The sequence below is a fragment of the Aedes aegypti genome, chromosome 3 (genome assembly GCF_002204515.2).
Source record: "Aedes aegypti strain LVP_AGWG chromosome 3, AaegL5.0 Primary Assembly, whole genome shotgun sequence".
In the NCBI taxonomy this organism is placed as follows: domain Eukaryota; kingdom Metazoa; phylum Arthropoda; class Insecta; order Diptera; family Culicidae; genus Aedes; species Aedes aegypti.
In genome coordinates, this window is record NC_035109.1 from 250,489,874 (window position 1) to 250,507,643 (window position 17,770).

General features: G+C 35.1%; 1 protein-coding gene and 1 long non-coding RNA gene across 2 annotated transcripts; both read right to left on the reverse strand.

Moving 5' to 3' along the window:
• Nucleotides 1-2,137: 2,137 nt before the first annotated feature.
• Nucleotides 2,138-3,498, reverse strand: LOC110678888. Its single transcript, XM_021852469.1, has 5 exons — nucleotides 3,282-3,498; nucleotides 3,128-3,221; nucleotides 2,939-3,070; nucleotides 2,498-2,880; nucleotides 2,138-2,430 (listed from the first exon to the last, which is right to left on the reverse strand). The coding sequence occupies exons 1-5, from the start codon at nucleotides 3,358-3,360 to the stop codon at nucleotides 2,231-2,233; spliced, it is 888 nt and encodes a 295-aa protein (XP_021708161.1). The 5' UTR covers nucleotides 3,361-3,498; the 3' UTR covers nucleotides 2,138-2,230.
• Nucleotides 3,499-13,438: 9,940 nt separating this feature from the next.
• On the reverse strand, nucleotides 13,439-15,807 carry LOC5570375. Its single transcript, XR_002501480.1, has 3 exons — nucleotides 15,662-15,807; nucleotides 15,110-15,540; nucleotides 13,439-15,047 (listed from the first exon to the last, which is right to left on the reverse strand). It is a non-coding gene; the product is annotated as an uncharacterized LOC5570375 (long non-coding RNA).
• Nucleotides 15,808-17,770: the final 1,963 nt, after the last annotated feature.

Consider the following 17,770-nt stretch of genomic DNA (forward strand, 5'->3'; position numbering starts at 1 on the left):
GAGTCCAACTGCAGCAATGGCCAACTGAGAGGTCGTCCATAAATTACGTCGCGTTTTCAGGGGTTTCGATGAACGTGACGATTCATACACAATGGAGGGATGAAATCAAAAAATGTATTTTTTGCGTGAAATATTTAATGAACGTTCCCTTGGGCTCTTATTCATATTTTAAGGTGAAACATCTCGGAACCTAAAGATGGCCGACTGGTGCCTCTACTCAGGCCAATTCCGAACTGTTTCACCTTAAGGTACAAAAAGAAACACAAAACAAATGAAGCAGATTGCACAATTCAATAATTTTATTATAAGTTTCCTCAAAAACTGTCAACTTTCAATGTGTGAACAATTTTAGATAGGTAGATTATTCCAAGATAGCTAGTAGTAAATCTTCAAGCTGTAAGTGGAATACCTATAAGTAAATGAAAACCAAATAAGTACTAAATTCGGTTTTCATTAATTAGACTCCAAGGTGTTTTACCTTAAGAGCAACACTAAACTTCAACGTATACGAGAAGAAAAAGTGGGTTCGAAGAATTGTATAAAATTCATATTATTTGAGACGTGAGAACTTATTTACACTTCATCACTTCATATTATTTTTCTGTATTCCCACTAGAACATCTTTACGATGCACAATGGCGATATTCATCGATCTTGTAATGAAAAAGTCGGTTTGTTAAAGTATCCGTAGCAAAGCAAGGTATTAATTCGTTCTTATTCTTCTTTCTGGCGTTTCATTCCAACTGGGACAGATTCTGCTTCTCAGATGAGTGTTCTTATGAGCATTTCCAAAACTATTAACTGAGAGCTTTCTTTGCCGATTGACCATTTCAACATGTGTTTATCGTGTGGCAGGTAAAAAGCCAGGGAAGACGAGAAAATTTCCTATATGAAAACATCCTCTACCGGTGGCATTCAACCCATGACCCTCAGCTAGGTCTTGCTGAATAGCTGTGCGTCTACCGATATGGCTATCTGGGCCCCCACTAATTCGTACAATATGTAAATGAACAGTAGGGTCGATGTACCAATACCCGATCAGCTAAGAACAAATAATTGTTTAAAATCGAATAATAAAATCGGTATTGTTCTATCGTCATCTGGAAGCTTTTTATCTTGGTTTTATGAGAAAAATATGAAAACACGGCGTACGAAAGACACACATCAAAATTTGATATATTTTTCTTAATGATGGATCAAAAGTTTTCGATTGATATAAAAAAGTGTAATGCCGAATGTAATGCGTTTACTGCCAATGTAGGAGAAATGGTGTTTATTAAGGATATCATCTTGTTTCTAATGAAAAAACGAGAAATTTCTATAGTTCTATCGCACAACATCAAAATTAGGGATGTTATCTAATTTGGACTAAAATTGCTAAATTTCATTTATTTTTATCGCTAGTAAAAAACGATGCAGATGTTCATTTTACCTGCACTATGTAGGTAAAATTAACAGCTGTTGGTGGTAAAATGAACATCAAGCAAAAAACGTGAGCAAAACAAATAATTTTGAAAATTTTCATTGCCTTTCCGAAAATATATCCATCAAGGATTGTAACCCATTTAAAATTTTTTTTAAAGATATAGAGACACATTTGATAATAAGCTTTGAATGAATGGTAGAGCTTCTACACTGAAGATTTTTAACCAGAATTAGTTAATGTTCGTCGACTGTGGCATATGACCGTCATAATTGCCTGAAAAAGGTGATAATCAGTTTTTGCGGCAAAATTGTTTGTCTTAATACAACACTGTTTAACTGCCACTGTCCGTTTGAGAGTACTTTGGTTTTGTTGACACTCATTCTGCTACACAGGTTTACACAAATTTATACCTATGGTAGTGAAAACATTTTTCAGACTAGTTGTACTCTTCTGGAAACTCAAACTAAGATGTTGACTTGAGTTTTAATAGTCACATCAGGCTTCTGTAGGAAGCAAATGAAAGCTATTGAAAAATGAGAATTTAGTGATTAATATTCATGGAGTGAAGTTTTGATGTACAAATTTAATTACATTCAACGAAAGTAATAGTCAATACAAAAATCATCCAGTTTGAGTTTGATAATGAACTTTTGGGTTAAAAACTTTGAAAACCTACAAGGAAGTATACACTAATATAATCACACATTCTGCTTCTTCTGGCATTCATTCCCAACTGTGTATTTCGAGGATAGTTTATTTTACATCTTTCGTATAAATTGGTTTCAGAACAAAAATTCAACATGTTTATTCTTTATTGTTCTTCGTCATTGTGCACTGCGCCAAAGGTGGGATTTGACAAGAGCATTTGTATGTGTATTGATCCGTTACTTCTGGCACTAACGAATCACCCACGCTCATTGTCAATTTGCCGTACTTGCATTGAAGAGTGGAATCTTTAACCTTCTCATTGGTTTTGTCATTCGCCAACCGGTCTGAGTCCTTGGCTATTGAGTGTAGAAAAAAAACAAGCTATATATAAACCATGCAACGGTCATTCATTTTGAAACTTACGCATCCTCCACTCCCACGGGCAGCAACGATCTCCATAATATACTGGAGCTCCACCATTATAGACATGCTTGGCATAGAACAACTCAAATCCGCAAATCGATTCGTAGCAGTTTGGATCGTTCGTAATGTTTGTTTCATTGAAACCTGAGTGGCAAATACATGTTAAGCATTTATCTGAAGAAGGATGCATTCGTTGCCCTGCTAAGTATGATTCATCATTGGTGGTGCATTCGGCCAGTTTTTTCTTATCATCTCCACAGACTGAACCCGAAGAGCAACAGCTATTGGGCTTGTATGTGCGAATACAGTTCTCATAATCGAAACGGTGGAAGAACTCGGCGCAATCTATATGTGTACATCGAAACTGAGCAAATGGGGAACCACTAAATAGTATTCATCATATTAACAATTATTCAAATCAGCAATTATCAGTATATTTACCTTCTGCAGTAACACAGGGCCGAACAATATGGGCTTACTAACTCCTGTGGAACCTGTTCGTTAAGAACATACGTTTTACCATTGAAATAACACTTGGAGTTGTCATGATTGGTCAAACTTGGGCACTCGAATCTGAATGGAAATCGAAATTATTTATTTTTCTTATCTGATATTATTCCTCCAAATTACCTAGATGGACAACCTGACTTGTTGATTTCCATGGGGACACATTTCATGGTTGTGTAATGCCTGGTGGGTATATTACATCCGTAGACATTGTTCCCTTGAATGAAAAATCAAGTTTGTAGACGACATCATACCACTTTTTGAAAGCAATTTTTACCCAATATAAACAATCCTAATAATGTTAAAAGGATCATTTGCCTTCCTTTTGTTGATAACGAATAGCTTACAAATATCATAAAAATTCACAACAACACTGCCAAACGAAGTTTGTGCTTCTAAGAACTCTGATTGACTGAAACAGATGTATGTGCGATGGATGGGATTTAAAATGAATTCAAAATACAGATCACGGCTATACAGTTCGAATGTTTCACAAATAAAAAAACGCTTTTCATTGCTACTGTCGACAGGGATGCACAGCTGAAAATAAATTGAAATGTCACGTCGTTTTTACATTTAAATTGTTGTATCGACATGATTGGTCAATTACGACGTTTCATCCGTTTCATTTCATTTTTTCGAATGTTATTTCAAGCAATATTGAAAATAAGACAATTTTCTTGCTTTGTTGCTATTGCGAAATAATCCTAGTTCCTTGAACTCCTTCGAAAAGGTGAAAATGGTTCACAGTCAATTTATGAAAGTTATTAAACAATCAATCAGGACACATTCACACTCCAACAACGACTGTAGATCTTCGAAAATACGAATTATAAAATTTGCGAAATTGAGTATTGGGCATTTCGATCTAATAGAATCACACCGAAATAATTTTGTTACACCAAAACATTGTCACACCATGATTACTATATATGGCGTCGTAACATAGAAAATCAACATGTAACAACATGAACACTATTTAATGCAACGTGTGAGTAATTATTTCACCACGTTGACAAACGAAAAGGTTCGGCTACAAAACGAACAATAAATTGTAAAAAAAATCTCATTAGTGAAGAATTTTTTTTTCATTTTAGTTCCAATGATATCGTATAGAGATATAGAAGCGAGATTGCCTCTTACTTCAGTGGTTCGGGTATTAATTCTCTTCGACGCCGCTGATTCATAATAACTCTAATCACGTCTTCCTTCGGCAGGGATCTAAAGCCGTTGGTCCCGGTCCACGTGTTGGTTGGTTTAATTTAGGGAAAGTGTACCAGTTATGGCCATAGTGGTTGCCTATTTGACCATATGTGAAATTTTGATAACTTTTACATTTTAAATCTTTTTCAATGTTTTAATATTAAGATCTATCTTAAATCTAACACCTACAACACACACAAATTTTCAAAATTTGAAGACATGAAAGTAATCACGTATGGCGAAATAGGGAACCATTACGTCCATAACTGGTACACCTACCCTATATGGTCCCTGGTGTGTGTGGAGATCTCTCTTGGCAGCCGTGTTTCTAGAAGTAGGCAAACATAACTACAACAAATGCCAAAATATGTGTGTGTTCACAATCCACCGCCCACTGACCGGCAGTGCTTTAAGGCCTTTTGGTGCGTCATCACAAAATGGCTTCTTCCAAAATCATTAACATATTGTTATGATAGTATTGGTATTTGTAACATCGATGAAATATAACTGCTTATCACCTGATTTAATGGATAATTTATGCGAAGAAAAATGCTTCAGGTGGTATTTCAATATTTAATCAACACTTTCAGATACAGTATTATCAATTAAGCGACAATATACATGAGATTTATATTCTCAAAAAAAAAAAAATCTCCGATTTCATGCCGCATTTCATTGCCTCACACAACTACACTTGTAAATAGAAGGTGCTTACCTTTTCGATTGTAATTCAGCGGCAAGCATTTGTGTTTTGAATTTCATATTGCGTTCACTACACTTCCACTAAACACATCTTTTATTCACTTTCCTTAAAGGAACACATTTCCACCGGGATTTCAATATTTATAAAGTTTTATCAACCGCATCACTCAAAACTATTATGGCGATGGTTTTCACTTGTTGCGAATCGACGCCGCCACCGCACACTGAGACATGCCTGTGTTTATAGTCTAAAATTTCCAACTTTTTTTCTGTTGTATTAATTTTCAGTGCGGAAAGGTTGGGCAAAGCATAGAAACTTGAAACTCATACGCTGTTTGTTTTTCGATTCTCTCAAATTACAGAAACCATCTCTACGAAGCATAAAATCATACCAAGTGTTTATCAATTTGGACCACCCAAAATAATTGAAAAGCTCCACAGTGCGATGCGTCGGGACGCGTCTATCGTGTGTGCACTAGACTGATGCAAATTTTGAAGTTTTTGCTCCCCTATGCTTAAGCGATGTCAATTATGATGAAAATGATCCTCTCAAAGTTTGAAGTGATTCGGAAGAAATTTGGTTGTGCACACGCTATTTGAAGTTTATATGGAAATTACTATGGAAAACGCAAACCTTTTGTGTTCAGTCCTCTAACAGCTCGTCATAGTAATCTATGGAAAAGTGAACACACTCATCTCATGTGGAAACTTCCCAGCTACAACTTTGCCGAAGACCACATTTTGATAGGCCCTAAGGGTAATTTGTTATTATTGATACCAAAGTCTATATCATGCCGAGATGATCATTCAATTACTTTCAGAGCAACACTGCTTTTTTGCTGTAGAACATAGTAGCCTGGATTACTTTGATCTATTCTTCCCGCCAGGAGCACCACTGTTGCCTGCCGAACAGTTGGTGAAGCATGCTACATGCAAACTAACTTTATAATGATGAATAACAATTTATCCTGAGGTCCAATCAAAAAGTGGTCTTCGGCAAAGTTGTAGCTGGGAGGATTTGACGTTAGAAGAATTTATTCACTTTTCCATAAAATTTTATGACGAAGAGGTAGAGGGCTGGACACAAAAGATTGGCGTTTTCCATAGAAATCTCCATATAAACTATAAATGGCGTGTGCACAACCAAATTTCTTCCGAATCATTTCAAACTTTGGGAGGATGTTATTTACCATAATTAAAATCGTTTAAGCATAGGGGAGCTAAAATTTCAAAATTTGCATCACTCTAGTGTGCACAATCATCGCGATCGTTGAGCGCAGTGATGTCAGAGTTGGTTTCTGTAAAATCATAGCATTTAATGTGGATTGATCACAAAAATCATTAAAATTTTATTAAATCAGTGATCTTGTGATGGAAAACTATTTGCAAAATAATAAGTTTTTTATAATATGCAGCAAATGTTCCGAAAACAAGCATATAACAATTGCAAGAAAAATCTGTCACCAATCACCTGGCAACACCGTCATCCCTTGCAAACATAAACCGTACCGATGCGTATCAAAAATATGCGATAAATCCAATAAAAAAACAGAGAAATTCCGTTGCCCTTCATTAAATTGTAATGTTTTCTTTTAATATGTACGATTGAATAGTTGATTTTGATTTCCAATACTCGTCAATCTACTAAATTTCCCATGTGTTTACATAAAAATATGCTTAACACAAATGTTACATTTTTTGTTTGTTTGTTTTGAGAATATACATGGAAAGGCGACACTACTACTGTTACATCAATGATGATTCTAATGATTCTTTGAGTTACACGCCGCTTCACCTTAATGGAACAAATTTGCCTACATTTTTTTATCGAGACATTTAGATGTCTATATAGATGCAGACAACTTTAGCCCTGGAGATGGAAGGTGATAGCTCTACTGCAATTCCAATGACCAATTTCAAGAATAGCTGTTCATACACACACATTCTGAGGTCATTTTCATTACAGTAAGCCCCACATGAAAACACCCACACTTCCTGAATCGAAAAAAATTCTATCCTGGCACGTATTTAGTGGTTTCAAAAGGTTATATTGTCGCACCGCCACCAAACCGAATCGCGCCAGTAAGACTCGTGATGCGCCTCAACTCACCGCATTTTGAAACCAGTTTTTTAGTTTGGCGCTGCATTCTTACGATTTTTATGAACACAGCGCACTATTCACATATCTTTCGATCTTTTGTCCATATACCGCGCTAGCAGACACATAAACGAATACGTTTCACCACGCACCATATAAACGATGCGTAAATAACCCCGCGGCTCCGGCTACCCCGGAACACTCATCACGAAACACTCTCCATAATCTAAAACAAAACAGCAAAGGAAAAAAGGTCTGGCGCAGAAAAACATTTCAAAATTGAGTAGTACACCGTATACATAAAATACCCTAGCATTTATTATCACTTCACAAAATAACTTACATTACATTTTTTGCCGGGTGGCCTAGTACCATTAGATCAAAGCGGCCGAATTTGTAAATGACGCGGATTCGAAATAAAACGTTTAAACGTACCGTTTTGATTCATATTACGGACACTTAAGGCCTCAGTGAAGTATTACTTTGAAAAACATATACAATAAATCAGTTTGTATGATTCCTTTACGTTATCGAGCCTTGAAAACCTTCAGCTTTCGAATGGTGGGTAAAGATTTTGATTCCGCTCAATGAATAATTTTAAATAAATGGAAATGTGTGGACTTCCCATGATTCTTATTCCGGACGCTACCTTAATTTTGCCTTGACACTTTGATTCGAATTCCAGTCAGCTCATGAAAATCATAAATAGAAAAGTCAAATAACACAGAGTAACAAAAATGACATTTTTGCGTGTCTCAAGGATCAAATTATCTGTCTCTAGTAGATTTTGGGTCGCTGAATCTGATGCCGTTCTCAGAAATATTCCAGCACGTCACAATTTATAGCTACAGGTCACCAAAGTTGCATAAAACATTGGTTTTATTGATGTTTACATGAAATTTAAAGTATGATTTATCAAACTTTTATGTGATATAATCTACCAAACATGCTAAATAGGACTTGAACTTTTAATTTAGATACAATTTAGTTGAAATTTCATGATAAAATGTAGTGTAAATCGATTTTTTTTCAACATGCTTGCAGTCTTCATATAAAATTCTTCGTTTCTCTTATATGGCATAATACAATACTTTTCTGATCCACCTAAAAATAACATTTTACCATCGAAAATATTATGAACTTTGTTGATAATAATTGTTTTATATATGAAGTTTGAATTCTGTGACAAATTAAGCAAAAAAAATTGCCGTACAGTCAAATTTAGCATTTTCAACAGTCAATAACTTTGAAACTAGACGTGCTATGATATTTCTGAAATCGGCAATGGACTCAGCAACCCTTAATTCAGTAAAAAGCGGTATTTTGGTGCTTAAGACAAAAACGTGTTCCGCAGTGTAATCGATTGAAATCGCCAAACCACTAAACAGACGTCTAAGGCAGTTGGGCATTGAAAATTTTCATTGATATTTATGAAAAATGCTTATTAAAACTAGCTTCGAAAGTGCGAACTTTTGAACGGCAAAAATTGAAACATTTCATGTGAAATGTTTCCCATACAAAGAAGAGTGTCCGGAATAAAAAGCTGTCCGTAATATGAATCAAAACGGTAGTTACCCACTCGCACAGCTCGCTGCGATCCTCGTATCTTTTCGCGATAAAAACTTGAAAACATATTTTACACAGTGAATTGCGTCAATCAGTGGTGAATATCAGTATCTTGAAATATTTCATATTCATTACGGACATCGTCATGGGAACTTAACGATGATAGCGCCACCACGATGTTGCTACTTGTGTTGCCATTCAAAATGACCATTAATTGTCTTACACAGTTTTACAATCGGACTTCAATGTCTGTTATCTGTGGTATAACATGATTAATAACAATTAATCAACCCTCACACAAACTGTTTTTATAGTTCGGCGAATGGTAAATTGTAAAATTACTATATATGTGGGGAATAGGCGGTTAAGTTATGTAACCATTCAAAAACGACAATTTTTTCAAACAAAATGTTTCGTTGACAGTTTACCAAAAGGTAGATATTGTCCATTTTTTGTCAAATTTATTTACAGTTTAACCACTAAAATACAATGAAAATAAATAATGTTTGTATAACTATCAGTTTATAGTACATTATAGTGCGATAACCTTATAGTGTACGGTCCCCTTGTATTTGTATTGAATTTGGAGATTTGGTGGATAAATGATATCATTGAATTGAGATTTAACATTGTGACATCATTGCTGTTCTGTTAAACACACAAGGCTACGGTGCACCAATTGTGTTTCTATTGTGACGTGGGGACTAGATAAGTAACTATATGAAGACGTAAGTTATTTTTAATAATAATACTATATTAGGACTTCCGTCAGGACGTACTTTTAATCAAAAAATTCGACTCATATTAGCTCCCTTCAAATTTAAAATAGTTCTCACTAAAAAATATAGGGGGAAAATAATTTTATTATATCTTTAAAATTGTTGTTCCAAAAATAACTTGATTTTTTCCATCAGGCTTCTGATTGATAATGCTTTCGAAGAGCAAGCCTTTTTCGAAAATAAAAAATATAAATTGTCGAATTTTCCAGCCAATTTCTAACAACTATTGGTTTTGATAACCTCCAAAAATCGACCGTTCTAATCGTTGTTCCATATTCGTGTGAAAATTATTTTTTTAGTAGTAGTAGTTCAATATCACAACATAGTACAATACTAGTCGAACGATGTGCAGAAAACCGATTGAAATTTCATTGAAAAATTAAAAAGATACAGCATGCACAAGGTGTCCACTTTATAAAATGAACAGTCCTTAAACCAATGAAAATCATTTAAAAATTGAGTAAACATGTGTTTCTGCCCTAAACTTAAGCGTTTGATACTAAAATTGGGACAGGGCTTTAGGACCCTATTCTGTTGAAATAATGGTAAATATACAAATCAATGTAATTTCTGATTTTCTCGAAGAAATGGGTTCAAATTTACAGAGAAGATGCTTGGATATCACATGTTTTACTGGTTTGACTGGTTTACAAATTAATAATGCTGCACCGTTTTGGAATACTTTGAAGCATGTGAATATCCTTTCCTAAATAGCTCAAAACCTTCAAATCAGAATAAGTTTCGATTCCCTCGTTAGAATATTTTTAAGTTCACGGAGATGATGCTTGAATACCATATCTTCCGGATGGTAGGTGCTAAATTCTTGGACATTTTTTTTGCGTTTATACCCAAGTAACCATGGGGCATTATATCATCGCTTATATAAAGCAGCTGCATTGCCGTAAGCCTTTTATTAAAGAAGTTTAAAAATGGAAAAAGGTCCTGATATAGTCGAACTAATGCAAGAATGTATAAAAAGCTACCAGGAAATTTATAAAGTAATATTAGTGCAATGGTAGGGTATATGCACCGGTTTTGGCCAGCCTAAGAGAAAATGTCAATAAAAACTGAATGGGAAGCCATATTTATACAACAAATATGTCAAATGCAAGCTTTCAATCCATATTATATGTGTAAAATATCAAAACTGAGCCAAAACCATTTTTTCGCTTTTAAAATCCCGTTGGTCAATATAGGCCAACGGAACCAGTTTCGGCCAGAGATTTAACTTCGGTTCCTAAATTGGCCAATTGCATTGATTTCTCATGAGAGTGGCCAAATTAGGAGTGCCCTGGCCAAATAAGGTGTATGAGAGTTAAAATTATAAGGAAAATTATTTGTTTTTCTTATGTTTTGAATCCATTTGGACAAGTAAATGCTACATTCATTTACATTATCATATGAATGTGATCTACTGCACACAAAAGGTTTCATGCTGATTGGCTATGTAATACGATGTATAATCCACTATGGCTACAACTGGCGTATGGCCAAAACCGGTGCTTCTACCCTACATATTTTGTAATGTAGCGTTAATGTTCTTCTGCTTGACAGCTCTTGTAATTTATCGAATAAAAGCAATTGACTGTTTAACGAGAAACTCGCGACAATCGACTCGCCACCATAATTCATATAACGGAGGGTATTGGAACTAACTTGGAGGTGATGATTTGGACGTTATTTGGCAGTTTGGAGGTTAAAATCACCTCCAAACACGAGCGATTTTGCGGTGGGATGTTGACGTTTGATCACGAATGTCGCATCAGTATTTTCAATATGGGACTACACTGACTTCATATTTTTCCACATCATTTTCAAACAAAGTGTGTTCATGTTTAAATGTATAGTAAAGTATATACTAAAGTATGAATGCTTCAATGAAAAAAGGTGTTGGTTCGGAAATCAAAATGGGACAGTTACGCTTTTATGGGCAGTAAAAGCATGTTGAAAAAATCGATTATTCTAATTTCAATCGTGCAATTTGAATCAAACTTATCTTACATGAAAGTTTAAGTAACATTCTGCATGCTTGCTAGAATAGATCACTAAAAAGTTTGATAAATCATACGGGCATTTTTTTAAATAATCGGACAGGTTTGGGCCGGAGGTTCTCCGATTTGTATGAAATTCACCAGAGGTAGAGCTCGTGGATATACAGTATCGGACATATAAAATGCACCAAAGCCGTTTTCCCATACAAAATTGTCAACTTCAGAGAGCTATATCTTCGTCGTTTCTCAACCGATTCTTTTCATTTTTTCTGTGACGAACTACAAATTATCTCAATTTTTGAAAACTATTGAAAAAGTTGTATGAAAACTATTGATTCAAAAGTTACAGATAGGTTGAATTTTTACATAAAAAATGCACCAAGACACAAAGTGATGTAGCAGACAAACAATGCGTCGTATCATTTCGGTGTCTTTAGCGCATTTGTTTATTGAGTGATAAGGACCAAATGTACTGAAGACACCGAAATGATACGACGCATAGTTTGACTGCTACATCACTTTTTGTCTTGGTGCATTTTTTATGTCAAAATTCAACCTATCTGTAACTTTTGAATGAATAGTTTTAATACAACTTTTTCAATAGTTATCAAAATTTGAGATAATTTGTAGTTCATCACAGAAAAAATGAAAAGAATCGGTTGAAAAACGGCGGAGATATAGCTCGCTGAAGTTGACCATTTTGTATGGGAAAACGGCTTTGGTGCATTTTATATGTCCGATACTGTATGATTAAAAGTGAAATTAAAAAAAATAGTAGCCTATTTTCCCGGAAAACTTTTACTGAATTTACATGATTTCCCTATATACCTCAAACTTTGAAAAAACATATCTCCTGAACACTCAACCAATGGACCAATGGAGAGTGCTCCGATTGACTAAAAGCTTCTTCTGACTGGAAAGGGAAGGATGGTTTACTGCGTTACACTTGCAATGCGTGTAAATTACTGCCGCCATTAGCGCACACTAGTGAGGCCCACAATAGAACACATTTTCGTATGGGAAGCGTATGGGTGGTCATCGGTTTTAAAGTTCTGTCGCCTAAACGGTAAAAGATACCACTTTAGCGTCTATAGACGAAAGTTAGAGTATGGGTTGATGAAACAAAAAATATTTTTTTTGAATTTTTTCATGATACGGACAATTTTCTCCACAGTGAAAATTTTTCCGGGGAATTCGTTTCCTTTTTATATTTTTAATAGATTGCTTTTTCGATTTTTTTCGATTTTACTAAAAGACTTTTGTTCTACGATGCATAGTTCAGGAGATATGAATTTTTAAAATTTGAGGTATATAGGGAAATCGTGAAAATTAATCTAGAGTTTTCCGGATAAAATAGACCACTATATTTTTTTTAATTTTACTTTTGGTCATATCGAGCTCTACCTCTGGAAAAAAAATTTATACAAATCGGAGAACCTCCGGCCCAAATTGTCCGATGATAAAAAAAATCACCATACATGAAATTCAATGCAAACATCAATAAAACCAGTGGTTTATACAACTTTGGCGACCAGTAGCTCAAAATTGTGATGTGATGGAACATTTCTGAGCACGGCATCACATTCAGCAATCCCAATTTTACTAGAGACACATAATTTGAACCTTGAGCCACGCAAAAATGTTTAATCATATTCGTCCACATGAAGCATTACCGTGTCGGTGTCAAACATATTATGTTTGATACTGTGTTTTTTTATTTTCCACAATGAAACAATCATATTGGTACATGAAAAGCTGATGGTGTAATTTTCTTTTTGAAATTGTGTGTCGTGAGTTGCATGGGAAATAAATTATGTTACAGAAAGGTACCATTTCCGCATTCTTATATCGTCTGGCAAGCATGATGATGCTGTTTGGCAGGAGAATCTAAGAAATGTTTATGAAATCATTACGAAAACATTCAGGACAGATCGGGAATTGAACCCAGACACCTATCTATATGGCATTGTTTTGTAGCCTTGGATGTTACCTCAATAATTAAGAAGACCCCCCAAATGCCGCTGCCAAAACAAGAAGGAATTTTGTTCTTTATTTATTAAGAACTTTTATTAACGATAAAATCAAAGCCAAAGCATTCGTATATGATGAACATTTATTTAGAATAAGTTAAAATAACATTGCATTTTGACCTTCTATAAACTAGATTTATCAAGGGCCAGATCCTCTAAGTAACTTGCAAACTACACGAATGATGATACTTTCCATATCTACACAATCATGCAGGAGTATGTTGTTAAGTCCTTTCCTCATTTAACGTGTGCTAGAATAAGGGCGTAAGTCGCATGATCGATTTCTCTACGTCGATCCTCTCTTATATGAATAAAAGTGACAAGACGCAGCATTTTTTCAACTCAAGACACGAGACTGCATCGCTGCCAAGCGGTCTGAAGTGAAATAATGCTAATAAATCCACATCTTGTCACTTTTATTCGATGAAGAGAAATCGATCATTCGAGTTACGCCATTATTCTAGCCCACGTTTGAATTTTTTATTTGAACAATCAACATCTGGCTCCACGTGGGAAAATCTAAGCCACAGACAATCAGTCGTAGCATTCGACTTATTTTTCAATGTCTATATTTTAAATTAATAATGATATACATTATGAAAACAATAATTCAACAAATACAATGTAATGTAAACGTTAAAGTTCGGCGCAAAAAATCAAACGATGTATTAATTTTTTTACGCTGAGCATGTATGTTTCACAAATTATGTAGCTTTACAGCGGAAATAAGTATTCTGCGTAAGCGTTACGATTAATACAAAAAAACAGGTAAAAATTTATCATTGTTCAATTAATGTACCACCGAAAGTATGGGATCGTTGCCATACTCAATGAGTATTGCTGCACTTTAATGTTAAGCATCGCTTAAAGTGTAGTGAAAAAAAAGTTTTTCTTACTAAAATAAAAAATTATAATTGCTCAAACATGCATTTTTTTAAGACGTACTAATAAAAACGTTGATTTGACACCCAAAAATTTGAAAAATATTAACTTTAGGTCATGCTAAACTTTTCAAGGTGCTGCAATATACAATATGAGTATTGCAATACGCGATTCATCGATTCATAAAATGACGTTTATATGGCATATTTATGTAAAGATTAGCATTTATAGTGTGTTATGCAATTTGCGAAATTATTTCAAAGTGCTACAACTGTTTGCCTGCAACCTATTGCTAATCGTAGTGTAAAATAATAAAATATTTTTTTTAGGTAATCGCCGTACGACTGGTGTTCTTTTGTAGACACTTATCTTCTGATTACATATCGATAGTATGCAGTACTGCTAAATGATGAACTATTCTTGCACTTTTAAATTTTGTATGCGACTAGACATGAATTCCATCTCGTGTGACGGTTGTGATCCGTCTATCGTTTTAATCGATCGTACCAGATTCTCGAGAGATTTAGATTTCACTAGTGGGGAGCACTTTCCGGTTCTAACAACTGGTGCATTTCCGGATGTGTCCATGTGTGAGGTAGAAGGGTCACTAGTTTCCATCAGAGTTGATGGTGGTGGGTTGCTTTGAGCAATTTCGACAGCTCTTATCGTTTCCAAATATAGTAAACTTGACGGATCTGAGTTTTCGCTTTTTGTTCTGGACCGTTGAGGTATATAGTATGGACGCATTCGGACATGCGGTAATGATCCACGGGCTCGTCGTGGGCAACAAATCTGAAAAAATATCGACTGATTTTATCGAAATGTTAATTCAGAAAATATTTGCATACGTATACCTGTGAGATGAAGCGGCTGTTCAGCTGCATTTGCATCTTGTTATAGTTGTTAGCCAAAAAGTTATCGGAGTATTGGATAGTGCCATTGAAGTGATTCCCTTGTAACAAATTTTGCATCTCCTTCTGGTTCTGTACTTGTTCGTCTTCCTTGTGATCTGCATCTTCTAGCATTTTGTAGCGTATCAGAGGAAAGGTATGGTTTTGTGTCATGTACGCAAATAGTGTAAGATTAAATCACGTCTAATAAATAAGACGTGCTACTTTATCTGGTATGATAGCATTGCTACAAAAACCAATCTCAAATCAATCGAAGAACCACCGATGAATTTTATTGATTAGGATTAATTTGAGCTCTATGTCATACGCTCGATATTTGCACTCGTCCCGATTCCCTAATTTACGTGTGTGTTTGTCTGCTGTCTTCGCTGCACCTGTATTGATAATAATATTATGATCGATACGAAAGCAAACAGAACTAAAGAAAATGCGACGTGGTGACCTATTCCATATGTGGAACAAACTCGAAACAAAACCTTAATTTTCTTCACTTACTTTTCTTACGAAATTCACTTGGCTCATACGAATATAGTTTTGATCTATCAAAACACTGGGAATCGGTCCAAGTGTTTTTCACATCCGTCACACGGAGATGTTTTGCTTATACTGCTAGCATTGTATGACTGTTATATTTGTGTATATGCTGTGACGATAGCAAACACCTTTTTTAGCTGGCATTGTACGAATTCTCGCCATTGCGTGAAACATGGTATGAAACGGGGTTCGTTCACAGTGTTGATATTGTGGTAAAGTTTGAAGCTATGATAAGCAAGGTTTTGAACTTATCTAAGAAGGTTGAGTTTGACGATAGAGGGCGATTGTGATTGGGCGTATACATTAACCTACTTACACCACGAGTTGGGTTATTTATCAATAATAAAATTATATACACATTAATTAGTTTACAACGATTTTGAGTTTGTTTATTACATATAATACATTTTATTGTTTGCTTGTGAGTTATATATAATTAGTTTGAGTCTTCATTACATGCATCAAATACGTTAGTGTTTGATTCGGGAAATGTCGATCACAGCTCCATCGTTTTCAGTCCAACGTGTAAAATTACATTTTTTGATCAACACATCTTCAAGGAAACGTTTTGTGTCGAACCATCACTTACATCATGTGTCATTCAGTCATAACGTGAACCACGCCCACAGTAATTTTCATTATTTTTAAGAGTGTAGTACACCCGATAAAACAGCTCTTCGTTAAACTATTATTAAATTTGATAACACCGCACCGCATGAATGTATTCAGATATCAAAAAATACATATTTTAGATACATTCACACTTCTACAATCAAAACTTTGATTGCACAGCGTAGCAAAATTCTTTTTCTCTTTTCAGAAATATAAAATGATGCATATTCAGTAATTTCTTGCAGCACAGGGTAATTTACAAGTACTTTGGACAGAGCGGTAACATTAACGGGTAGCATTACTAATTAGGTGATAAATGACTCAATTCAATTTTACCATGATTATGAATTTCCTGAAATTCCTTAGCCGAGTCCGCGGCTACAAAGCCATGCTGAAGGTGTCTGGATTCGATTCCCGGTCGGTCCAGGATCTTTTCGTAATGGAAATTTCCTTGACTTCCCTGGGCATAGAGTATAATCGTACCTGCCACACGATATACGAATGCGAAAATGGCAAACTTTGGAAATGAAAGCTCTCAGTTAATAACTGTGGAAGGGCTCATAAGAACAAAAAGCTGAGAAGCAGGCTCTGTTCCAGTAGGGGCGTTAATGCCAAGAAGAAGAAGATGATTATGAATCATTAGCATTAGTATTAAGCATTTCGCAAAAATTCGTAGGTGGAACAGTCCTACACCATTGTACAGGGTGTCCGCAAATTATCCGAACAGCAAAATATTTAAAAGATGATCTCGCATTTAAAATAATGAAAAATCAATGTCCATGTACCTTTTATAATATATCTTAATGTTAACACAAAATACAACTTTAAAAAATTTGGAAATAATTGCTTGTTACTGAGATAAACAAATTTAAATTTTTCGGAGACGTTTTTCCTGAGGGCCGCTAGTTATGCTGGAGATGTGTTATCCCTAAAACCTAAAAGAGATGAATACAATTGTCCTATTATTATTTGAAGTAATCAACTGGTTAGTGGCTTCAAGTAAGACTGGAAATAGAAAATTGTACGGTTCAAATCCAGTGAGTTGTATGGACATTTCTCTTCCGTCATAAAGCTCGGAAATCAGCTCCCTTTAAGACTCCTCAATACATTTGGGTTGGTTGTGCAATTATGTCAAACTTACTTCTTAAGAATATAATAAGCCAATGTTTAAAACCATACAAGAATATTTAATTCATTATGATTGATTGTATAGAGCCATGTCTTCAAATTTTGTACGGATAATTTTCGGACACCCTGTATGAGGGTTGCCTCCTTCCCGTCCGTTACCAAAGTCAGAAATTTAGGACTAACCTCTAACTCTTGGACAAGATTGACGCATCTCCCAACAGTCGAGAGCTGTCCTGGAAACGTCCTTGCGAAAATTGGGGAATGGGAAAAGATAATTGATTGAACAACTACTTAAGAAAGATGCAGCGAACTCTATGACCTCTCATAGAT

Coding starts and splice junctions, on each gene's coding strand:
- LOC110678888 (XM_021852469.1), bottom strand. CDS start 3,360: ATGATATTTGTAAGCTATTCGTTATCAACAAAAGGAAGGCAAATGATC. Junction 3,071..3,127: donor AAGTCAGGTTGTCCATCTAG/GTAATTTGGAGG, acceptor ATTTCCATTCAG/ATTCGAGTGCCCAAGTTTGA. Junction 2,431..2,497: donor CCCGTGGGAGTGGAGGATGC/GTAAGTTTCAAA, acceptor TACACTCAATAG/CCAAGGACTCAGACCGGTTG.